This window comes from Lepidothrix coronata, unplaced genomic scaffold, assembly GCF_001604755.1.
Source record: "Lepidothrix coronata isolate B3197 unplaced genomic scaffold, Lepidothrix_coronata-1.0 Scaffold191, whole genome shotgun sequence".
NCBI lineage: Eukaryota > Metazoa > Chordata > Aves > Passeriformes > Pipridae > Lepidothrix > Lepidothrix coronata.
In genome coordinates, this window is record NW_016690371.1 from 1,416,959 (window position 1) to 1,428,899 (window position 11,941).

The 11,941-nt window shown below is 44.8% G+C and overlaps 1 protein-coding gene across 2 annotated transcripts in view; it reads left to right on the forward strand.

The window, feature by feature from the left end:
- The first annotated feature begins 276 nt into the window (after positions 1 to 276).
- The window catches only part of SMS (spermine synthase), a 48,226-nt gene continuing 36,561 nt past the window's right edge, over positions 277 to 11,941 (forward strand). The window contains exon 1 of one of the 2 annotated variants that reach the window (XM_017831477.1): positions 277 to 409. In XM_017831477.1, the coding sequence (XP_017686966.1) occupies positions 358 to 409 (52 nt within the window). In that variant the 5' untranslated portion in view covers positions 277 to 357. Of the gene's footprint in view, positions 410 to 7,307; positions 7,363 to 11,941 lie in introns of those variants that run through there. The other variant, XM_017831479.1, reaches the window with a different exon arrangement.

Below are 11,941 nucleotides of genomic sequence, written 5' to 3' on the forward strand. Positions count from 1 at the left end.
CGGGCAGCAGGTGAGGTGCAGCAGCCCGAGGCCACCACTGCTGCCGCCGCCGGCATCGGTCCGCGGCCTCAGCGCCAGGACACCACCGCGGGACTTCACCGGGCTGTGTGACCCCCATCCCAAGCGCCCCCCCGGGCTATTTTTCGGACGCCCAGCCGCGGCCCAGCCCCAGGGGGTGCCGATCGACCGCTTCCCTCCCGCCGCTCCGCTGCGGTCCCGCCCCGCCGGCCCGGCCCCGCCCCGCCGCCGCTCCCCCCCCGCGGCGCCGCCGCAGCCCCGCGCGCATATAGGGCCGCTCCGCCGCACGGGCCGCGCCGTCGCCGCCGCTCCAGGCATGGCACAGGGCTCTACCTCACTATGGCAGCAGCAGCGCGGCACAGCACCCTGGACTTCCTGCTCGGCGCCACAGGTAACGGCGGCGCAGGAAGCCGGGGAGGGGGGCGCGACCCTTCTCCCCGTGGCGGGGTCTCCCTGCGGCCCCGCTGGGGAAGCGCCGCGTCCTCCCGCCCTGCCGGCCCCGCGCGGGCGCCGCCTCCCCCCGCGGGCCTTTCTCGGCGCCCCCGCGGGGCCGGGCGTGCCCGCGGTACCCGCCGCTGTCCCCGCGGCCAGGCGGGCCGCCCGCCGCGGCCTCCTGCCCCGAGCCCGCCGCGCTGGGGGCAGCCCGGCATGGGGAGGGCGGACGTGCGGGTGCCCCCGGGCCGGGCGATCCCCGTGGCGGCCCCAGGGCGCGCTCTCCCCGCGGGGGCAGGGGAGGCGGGCGGGAGGTGCCGCGCCGCGGGCCCGCAGGGGTGGGGGAAGGAAGGAGGGCCTGTCTGTGTGCGAGCGGCCGGGCCGGGGCTCCCCGCGGAGCCGCCCCCGCACCGCGCTGGAGGCGGCGGGGATAAAGTGGCTCTCGGCTCCCGCCGGGCGGTGTGGGGGTGCGGTGCGGGATTGCCGGGTCACTGCGGTGCCGCTCGGACGCGTGGAGGGAGCGATTGGCGCTGGAACCGCGGGCTGTGGCAGGGCCTGAGCCCGTGGGGGTCTGTAGGGATCACGTTCGGGCCGGGAACCGCGGCGACAGCCGCGTTCCTGAGGGGCAGGGATGTGTGGACAGGTTTGATGGGGGAAGGGGGGGAGCTGCCGTGGGCGCCAAAGCGGCTCTGTGAGTGCTGAGCAAGGCCGCGGGCTCGGTCTGGCCTTCCCGCCCCCTGTCTGGCCTGGTGTGTCGACCCCCTTTCTCTCTCCCTTTTTGGAGGGAGGGAGGTGTGAAGGCAGTTCCCTGCATCTACAGTCAAAATCTATTAACAAATTGATTTGAGAAAGAGAGGTTCCTGAGTGCAGGGGCTTTGCTGCGTGCTGTGCCCTTTGTGGCATTTCTGTGTGTGCACTTCAGAAAGCCAGGAGCTGGGAGGGGAAGGTAATAGTGGAGCTGTTCCCAAGCAGTGCACTTTAGGGTATTGTAGTGTGTTTCACAGTGAAAATCTTGCAGTTTCCATTTTACAGAGAGATTTTTGTAGAGCAGCTCAGCCAGTCAAATGATGATCCAATGGTCAATGAGGTAGTCCTGCTGTCCTTGCACCTTGTGCTTGACTGACCTAGCGTGAACAGAATTAGGAAGCTAAACCAGTATAAAAATTGTATTTGTAGATACCACACAACCCCCTCAACGAGGTCTTTGCCTGTACAGTTCCCTGGACTATTGCAAGTTCAAGAGTTACATCAATGACTGGCTTCTGCAGAAGAGTCAGAACTGCCAGGGATAAAAGTAGGACTAGATGTATTGCAAATAAGCCACAGGTATGGTGGCTGTTCTATTATATAAAAAACAATGCCATTAATTAATGTGGTAACGATCCTAATTATTGTCTTGGGCTTGGATAGGCTTTTCTATCCATTTCCCTTTACTTTTGAAGGTATTGGTTGTGTCCTTCTCTGACCAAGATGGATGTGCCTAAATAGGTGTGGGTTGATGGACCAACTGTAGAAGTGTTGCCATGTAGATCAAAGGAGGGAAGAAGGCTTTTTCCCTTCTTATGTTTGGCTCAGCACAACAGACATCGTCAGTGAGATGTGAAGAACTTTCTTCCGCCCATGACAGCTTGGAAGTTGGCTTGTAGTTTTTATGTGGATTTTTTCCCTTTTTCTAGTGTTTATGGCCCAAAGCATGAAGAGTTGTTTAAATAGGCAAAATTGGTGAATGTACATGTGTAGTTATGTTACAGCGTTTGAATGCTGAAACATGGATTGTCCACTAGTTGAGGTTTCTGCTGCAAATTATGTGGGCAAAAAGTTCTGAATAGTCTGGAATTACATGAAAAGGCATTTAGTAAAATTAAATGTGTGGTTTTGGATCTTCAGATCTTGCGAGAATAATACGTTATTTCTAGATCTCAGCTGAATCTGTTGCACCTCTACGTTTGCATTCTGGAGAAAGCAAAATCTGTGAATTTGGTAAATGCACGCTCCTTGTTCTGCAAAATATTAGCTGTGTCCTCATTTTTCAATGAATATGTATTTTTGGGTAGATATAACTGTTAAAGTTGCCAGGTTATCCTGGAATCATAGGATGGCCTAGGCAAGAAGGGAAGATCACCTATTTCCAATGCCCCTGCCATGGGCAGGGACACCTTCTACTAGGTCACGTTGCTCAGAACCCCATCGAACCTGGCCTTGAACACCTCCAGGAATGGGGCATCCACAGCTTCTGTGGGCATTCTATCCCAGTGCCTCACCACCCTCACAGTAAAGAATTTCTTCCTGATATCTAACCTAAGCCTATTCTCTGTTTGAAGCCATTCCCCCTTGTCCTGTCACTCCAGGTAAATAGTCTCTCTCCAGATTTCTTGTAAATTCCCTTTGGTACTTGGAAGGCTGCAATTAGGTCACCTCAAAGCCTTCTCTCTTCAAGGCTGAACAATCCCAATTTTCTTAGTCTTTCCCTATAGAAGGGATGCTCTATCCCTCTAATCTTGGTGACCCTCCTCTGGAACCTCTGGAATTGCTCCAACAGGTGCTTCCTGTGATGGGGACTCTGGAGCTGAACACAGTATTCCAGGTGGGGGCCTCACCAGGGCAGAGTAGAGGGGCAGAATCCCCTCTCTCACCTGCTGGCCGTGCTGCTTTGGATGCAGCCCAGGGCATGGTTTGTTTCTGGGCTGAAAGCTCACATTGCCGGGTCATGTCCAGCCTCTCATCCACCAGCAGCCCCATGTCCTTCTCATCATGGCTGCTCTGGATCTGTTCATCACCCAGCCTGGATTGATACTGGGATTTGCCTCGACCCAGGTGCAGCACCTTGTACTTGGTCTTGCTTAAACCTCATGAGGTTCCCATGGACCCACTTCTTGAGCTTGTCCAGGTGGCAACCACAGCACTCAGCTTGCTGTCATCTGCAAACTTGCTGAGGGTTCACTCACTCCCTTTGTCTGTCACTAATAAAGAAATAACACTAGTTCCAGTACAAACCCCTGAGGGGACACAACTTGTCACTGATGTCCATTGGGACTCTGAGCCATTGATCACTGCCTCCTGGATGCAACCATCCAACCACTTTCTTATCCACCCATTGAATCCACCTCTCTCTAATTTAGAGAGAAGGATGTTGTGGTAGACTGTGTCAAAGGCTTTACAGTAGTCCAGGTAAATGACATCTGTAGCTTGTAGGAAGGCAAGACTTTAGGTTATGAAAGCAAGTTTGAACAATAGTTTGTTTCATTGCAACACATCTTGAAATAACTGCACATGGTTATGATGGCACTTCTTAAGAATCTGCTTGTATGAGTTGTTATAGGTGGTTGAAGTAATTTGTATATGTTTCTTGGTGTTCACTTTTAACATAGCAGCTATCTAAAGACTTCAGTGTTGCTGTTGAGCATCAAGACTGAACATGACTGTTAAGGGTGGGATAGTATTTCTGAGATGTTAAGTTTTCTGTGATCTGTTTGACTTTGTTCTCTGTTGTGTGTGACTTGTCTTCATCCTCAGTCTTTCGAGGTTCTCTGTGAGTAAAGGAGGGAGGCTGTCTTTGGGTGGCAGTGAAAGGATCTGGAGGGCACAGCTCTGCATGAAGAAGATGGGATTTTGTCATGTGGTAATTTATTAATGTGTCAATCATGTGCAATTATTTGCTAGCAACTGCCTGTGCTGCAGAAGGTGCAGGTTCTACTGGGTTTTCTCACTGTCTGACTGACTTGGCACATGACAAACCCCTTCAATAACAGCTTTGCTTTCTTCAGGCAGTCCAGTTCTCTGGGACTATTGGGATTGTGGTGCATTCTTTAGGATTCCAGTGTGTACAAAGCAAGGATCTTGAGAGTGATAACTGTCACATTAGGCATTTCTTAGTATTTGCCATCATCACTTCTGTAAGGTGGTTGGAAATACTGAGAGAGGTCAGCAATGTCAATAAAAACATGGATCTGAGGAGTTAGAGGACAAAACAAGTCCTCTTGTGTTGGTTTAGGGTGGGGAGGAACACAACCCTGTCTTGGGAATGGGGCTGCATGAGCTGAGCGAGGCCATGTACTTCCATTAAAAGCTGCCAAGTTTTTTCAAACTTTAAAAAATTTATTGAAGTATGGTACAGAAATGTATTAATCAAAAGAAGAAAGGCACTTTTGCCTGTCTATATAACTGTCAGTTAAATATAAGCAAGGTTGAATCTCTGATAGCTGGATAGTGTAGCCTGACTTTGGTGATGGTCTTCTCAAGAGCTGATTAAATTAGCAACCGTAGAGCTCAACCCTTTGAGAAGAAATATCTGTGACCCGGGAGATAAACAGACAACTTTAGCAAGCAAACAGTATAGTGTTCCCTATTCTAAAATACAAGAAAACTACTTTAACACTTATAAAAATGGTCACAGATAGGTGGCCTTCCTTAATTGGGGTGTAGAAGGCCTTAGTTGTGTATTTTTTTATCCAAAGGGATGAATTTGAGACTCCTCAAGTTATTTATTTTAAGGACTTTATTATGAAAGTATGTAGATACTTGATGCCTTAGACCTGCACAGGATAGATTTTAGATATACTGTATGTTGAAAATCTGCTTGTACATGGGAGTGTTCCCGTCCATGCATAAATGTGTCATATAAGCTTAGTTTTCTTGGTTGTTGAGTATTGAATTGATCAGTGTTCTTCACATTTCTCTAAGGGTGGGAGTGGAGATAATATGGAGACTCTGGGGAGATTTGGATTCTTCTGTTTGCCTCAGAAAGCTGCTTTGAAAAGACATTTAGTTGGAAATTAGTTTTAATTGTCTGCAGGTTTACTGTTTGGGATTATTGTTGGGGGGTTATATATAATTCATGATACGGTGGCACAGACAGTTCTGCTGATGATATTCAGGGCCAGGGCACAGATGAGTGAGCTGGTGGAGGAGGGCAGTGATGACCTGAGCTGGCACAGTTGCTGAAACAAATTCATACAAAACTTTTGTATGAATTAGCACACAATGGGAATGCGGGGGTTGGAGTGCAGGTAAGGCAATCCTTGAATTTTTAAGAAAAATGATAGATTGATGTGTGTGCACATGGTCTGTTTTTCCTCAAATTAATGTTTTTGTGGAGATGGAAGGGAGTTACCTTTTGTGGGCTGAGCGTGCTCTGTCAGTGGCTTTGTTCCTGTCTGCAGAGTCCACGGCACATTCTGAATCTGCGCGAGGAAAGAATTTTAATTATAAGATGTTCTAAGTTACGCTCTTAAATATTCTTTCAGTATTGAAGTTTTTACTTAGGCTTTCAAATTGTTAAATATTTGAACTGCGTGCACTTCAACCAGTATTTTCATTCTTGTCTTTGTTTTGATTGGAAGTCTTGATGTTCTTCATAGAGCAGTACCACAGTTTTGTGGTACTTGTTTTTGGCTGTGCTAATCTAAATTTTTGGAGGGGAGAAAGTAGACAAGGTTGAGTTTTGCGTCCCTTTGAGAAGCCTTGTTAGTTGAGTTTCCTCACTTGAAGGACTAATTAAAAAAATACCTTTCTGAAGGGATGATTTCCCAGAAAGAGGGGTGTTTAAGAGAACTAGATGAGGAGGAGGAGTGCTGTATTGGCTTTTTTTTGTGACCATCTCTGAAGCCTCTACCTGAATTTCTCTCTGTGAAAACTCTATATGAGTTCAGCTGCTCATGTGCTTTGAGCTTTATTGTGCAGTAGTAAAGACGATTTGGAGTTGATACTGGGTTTGGTTTATTTAGCAGATAATCAGTTTTAGCTGTTGAGTCATATTTCATCCCACACTAAGCGTGGAAATATCAGAGAAAGCAGAAGAGATGGCTGGCACCGAAAAGTTGATGTTTTTCTTGAAGACTTGCAGGGTTGTTTTTCAAGTAAGTCAAGCTTGTGTATGAAGGAGAAGGGCTTAAACTAATACTAAGTACTTGGAAATTGCTAAGATTATAAATGAGAAACCTCATCAATAAAATCTTTGAGCACTTAGCTATATAGAGAGTGATTTTTAATTTCATGTTCTCTGTGATGGGTGCTTTTGTTGCCTGATGTACTAGAGATGCTGGGGCTTTGTTTTTCTTATGAGGCAAATTTTGGCAGGAGCTGACTGCAGTTAGCTTTAAAAACACGTTAAGTATATTTGAACACGTTGTGGGGGAATGCCACCTCTGATCCTTGTAGCTAAATTTGACTGGTTCTGTCAAGTATTGAATTGTCTGAAGTGCTGAAACATCTGATTACAGTGATAACGTGCAGATAATATGCTTATCTCTTTACCTTAGTGATTTAGGGTATGCTAGCAAAATGTGCTGACTCCTTGACTGTGATGTGTATGCGAAGACCATGTAAATAAAGATTAAACAAGACTCAAGTAAATGTCTCTGGACTTGCAACCTTGGCTAAGGGTGTGTTTGCAGCTCCTTTGCAGCTGCGGTTCAGGAGTGGGTCTGTTTTAGTTATGTTCCCTTAGCAGCCTCCTTGAGTGGTGTGGGCTCGGCCTGTGCTTTTGGCTGGGCTGTTCTGAGCCGAGCCCTGCAGGTCTCCACAGCCTAGTTCTGACAGGTCTGGACTGAGAACTGGCCTGCTGTGTGTCAGAGCACAAATGGGGCTTGTCAGGAGGTGTTAATACAGGAATTAATAGCTTTCCATTTTTAGTAGTAAGGACTTCTATGAACTCATTCCCTGCTTTAGTTGGTTTCTAGTTTTGAAGATTAAAATGCTTCATGACTGGAACTCTGAAAATATAATTATCTGATTCTCCAACATGACGTTGAATTTTCAGTGGCTGCTTGCTGAGACCTGAAGGAGCTGTCACCTGCAGAGGTGGAGGTTAGCAGCATGGGAGATATTTTTCATGAGGGTCCGATTAGAGGCTGCTGGGCAAATTCCTGCAGGAAATGAAGACTGCTTTTGACACATCAGTATTTCCCATTTCAGGTACACTTCTCTGACCATGCCTTTTAAATAGCAAAATCCTTGGAAGGAGAGGAAGGTACATATGACAAGTACTAATCACTTTTCTTAATGTTTCTGAAGGATGGTCAGGTACTAGGTGATGAAAATGGCTTGAGAGATGTAAGTGAACAGGAGAGCTGGCATTACTTAGACATCCTGAAGTTCTGTTACCAATGCATTTTGTCCTTTTTTTTTTTTTCTTTTTGAATGGAAGGGCTGCAGATATTTAAACTGGTGCTAAGATTCAAAATGTGAACAGTCTTTGTATGCCAAATGGTAGACACTTCAGTTTATGCATTAGTGGGAGAGACAAGTGAGTTTAGTGGAGTTGAGGCATTGAAACCACATTTGTTGATATTAAGGCTCAAGCTACCCATCGTAAAAAGGGGGTTTTCTGAGTGCATAAATACTCTGTGTAAAGGTGGTATGCCAAAATTACATGTGAGGATGTTAGTTTGCAAATACCTTTGGTTTACCTCTTGGCCTACTGCTCAGCTCTGATAATCTGTTGATGTGAAGAGTTACAAGAAGTTTAATGAAATGATGTCTTTCCATAGCAGAGTTAGACTTGACTAAACAGTAAGTCTGAAAGAGTATGTTGTGAGACTTAGATGCTTAAAAGGTAAAAGATACTGCTTGTGGGTTGTTTAGAACAGTGTGACAAATATTTCACATCATCTAAGCAAATGTTGCTTCTGTATTAAAGAACAGTGACCTTGTTTAAAGTGGGAAAACCTTTAAGACTCTTACAGGGTAAAATAACAATTAGGGAAAGGAAAACAGTTAAAAGCTTTTTTAACTAAACTTTTGTGTGAATATTGAACAGCAGTGAGACTTCTGGAATGCAAAGCCACTGTTAACTGTGGAAGCCTAAAATGTTTTTTCTTTCAGTTACTAGAGAGTGGCAAGACTTTGTGATCTGTTGTGCACCATTCCAGAAGATAAGCATTTAAAAAGTTGCACATCATAACTAGCAGCAATTAGATGCAAGGTATAGAAAAACTATTTTAAAGCATGTATTTTATCAAATAAAAAAGGAAATAATTTGTAAATGTCAGGATGAACAGGAGAGACTTTTTAAACATTATTTAACTCTGCATGTGATTATTGTGAAAGGTATAGTAACCTGGCAGTTCTTTTCTCCTCTTTCTGACTTTTTTTTTTTTTTTTTTTTTTGAAGGGGCAGTACTCAAATAGCTTCTCTTTCAGAGTTGTCCTGGCTGTCAGAATTTGACATGCTTAGTGTCTTAAACTTGTTTTATAGAATGTTCTTGTGGGACTTGTCCTCTCTAACTGAAAAACATAATATGGTCCCTCAGGTGCTTCCAGCAGCAAGGAGGGTCTTCTAAAAGTTTTGCCAAAAGCTAAGAAGGAAAAACCCCTCTTATAGTTTCTTGTGGTGGATTGTTTTAATCTTCTGTAGTGCCTTGTGCTGCAGGAGTCATCAGGAGTGAGCCTTCAGATACTGATGAATCCACAAGCAGAGGGACCCTGTATTTGTGCAGTAAGCAAGCCAGGACAAGTGTGTTTGCAGTGGTTGATTTCCCAAGTAACTCTCAAGCAGAGCTGTTCGGTTCACTGTATTACCATCATTTTTAGTTGAATTCTTGCTAGTGTTTTAAGTAATGATTTGCTGGTTGTGTTCCTGACTTTTTTTTTTTTTTTTTGGTAGTTATATAGGAAAGGCTTCAGATTGTGTCTGTGTAGCTCTGTTCTCTTTACATTAACATTGGAGACTTGGACAAAGATTATTCCGTATTCCATAAAGGTGATACGTGACTGTATGAGCTATTTTAGAAAGTGTGTTTGTGTGCTAGTGCCATCTGAAAGCCCCTCTATATATTTTATTACTTTGGTCACCCTTATTAGAAAGTTGTAGTGTCTTTTAAAACTACAAGAAAAAGGTCAGCTTTGAAAAGGTGATCTTGGGAAAGTTGAAGTAGCTTTTCTTTTTTCCCCTTGTGTTTTTTTCCCTGTGCTTCCACAAACCTAATTCTGGTGAGTGGCAGAAGAAAGACCAATCATCTTTGTGAGATTCTTGCCATGTGGAGAAGATCAGGGAAGAAGGTGGATATAGTTTTTGGAAGGTGTGTGGTACTCTTTATCCAGAAGGAATATATCCTGTTTCTTATTGATATGTGACTTTCCCCAAAAAAATTATTTTCTTGGTGCATCTGAGCAAAAAATCTGAAACTGAAAGAAAATCAATATCACTATCTTCAAAAGAGCAAGAGGAAAGATTCAATCAACTTCATCTTGATGATTCCTGGGAAAGTGATGGAGTAAGTCTTGGAAACTATTTTCAAACCTCTTGAGGACTTGAAAGTGGACATAGCTGACATTACTTTCCAAAGGCGAGGTCATGCCTAGCCCACCTGCTAGCATTCTGTGGCCAAAAGATTGGGTAGTGATTGCTGTTAATCTAGACTTCAGTAGGACTTTCCATGCTTTCCAGTAACATCTTCATGGACTATGTGGTGAAGTACAATTTAGAGAAATCTAAAATGAGGTGGGTTGAAAACTGATCTGCTGGGCCCACCCAAGAAGTGAGCAGCAACTGGAAGTCCACTGTTGAGCCATGTCCCTAAGCATCATGTCAAACTTCTAAACATATATACTAATATATAAAAAATACCTGATGAGGGGACTGGAGAAGCTGTACTTTCCTCAGTGGTGCCCTACGACAGGACAAGAGGCAGTGGGCACAAATTGAAACACATGAAGCTTGGTCTGAACATGTGCTGGATATGCTGTATATCTAACATATCTAGATAGCTGCCTGACCTGGCTGTGCCAGAAGGATGCACGCAGAAAGATGTCTTAAGTAGAAAAGTTGAATGTCTGGGAAGAGGCTTTCAGAAATACTGCACTGACAAGTTCTAGTGTTTGGCAGAGAGCTTTGTTATCTCATGTGGGTTCGTGTTTTTTGTGTGTTCCTCTTGGCAATGTGAACTAAGATAAAGGTGGTAGCGCAGGGGAAGAGAGAGGGTTGAATTCTCCTGTTTGTAGTTGGGTTTCTTTAATACTTTGAGAGCTCATTCTGATTCATGATTGTTTTACTCATCGTTTCCCAAAGGACATTTGGATGAGGAGTGACTTAGATTGGCTGTGGTGAATAGGTGGATGTGACAGTAAGTTCATGCTCTTCCTGTTGTGACACAGTATAGCTGGTTTTGCCTGTATTCATTATGTAGCTGGAAATCCTTAAGAGTAGGAGTGTGGAAGGTGTTCTGTGGAAACTCTTTAGGAAAAAGCAGCCTCTACTCTTAACCTTGTGTAATACACGATGACATGGAGTAAGTGCACTGGAAAACTTGATCTGTTTTCTTATGGATGGGTGAATAGTAGGTGACTATTTCCACTTGATGCCTGCCCCTTTACGCTTGACGCATGATTTGTTGACTTCTGTGTATAAATGGGTATAATGAGGATGATCCTCACAGGTGCAAATTGATTGAAAGGAATAATTTTAGTATAGTTTTCTGCTTCCTTCTGTTTTCTGCTTTTGCAGAGCTGGCAAGGACAAAACAAAGGATTTTTCCTGTGTGTGTGTGTGTGTGTCTGGGTTCTGATGGGAGACTTTCGAACTTAATACCTGGGAGGTGTTTGTTGTTAAGGCCAATTGTTTTTCATTTAATGTGTTAATATGTCAGGAAAAAGCTACTGCTTTGTTTTAGGCAGTAATGAAAGCAGGGGCTTTGGAGTGTGCTCCAAGGGGGGGGTACTTTGATTCTTGTGAGGCACGGGGTTATTTTGTTCTTGAAGGATAGGGACCTCTTTAGGCAACTGTTGGTTTTCTAAGTTCTTAGTTGAGCCAGTGTCTGTTTCAAACAGCAGTGTTCTCTGTGCACTCATTTTCCATGCAGGCAGATCCATTTAGCTAGGACAAAAGGAGTACAATTCTGACGTTTTAAGAAAAAGATTGCTATGGAGGTGGTTGGTGACTAAATGATAACCAGTTATCTGCAAGTTATGTATTGCTCTATCCTCTCATTTACGGTGGAGAGGGGAAGCTTATAGGATGGGGCTGTTGACTTTCCATAAACTACTGTGACTTTTAGCTCTCGATTTGTTTTAGTGCCTAAAAGAAAACTAGGGCATGTAAAGTACAGGCACAGTAGCCCAAAGCTTCTCTTTGACTCTGGATTTTAATATTTATGAACAATTTGTTCATTAAACATTTCTGCAGGACACCTCTAATTCTGCAGGTTTTTCTTGATTGAGATACAATATTGGCATTGGAAAAAATGCCTTGGATTAGTTTGGTGAGATCCTCTGTACACCTATAACCTGGTGTCTGTATTTCCAGTAAGTGGTGGTGGAGGGAGGCACTGTGAGTGGCCTAACTTCACTGATGGGCTCAGTGCCAGTGCAGTCAGGTGTGCTGCTGTAGCAGGCTGGAGGCACAGTCTCCTGCTGCTCTTCTTGAACTGCCTCTGGGACCTCACCTGCTTAGAAATTAATCTCTCTCAGGTGTGCTCCCTTGGTCATTTGTACCTGACATCTCCCCCCCCCCCGCCCCCTTTTTTTTTTTTTTTTTTTTTTTTTTTTTTTTTTTTTT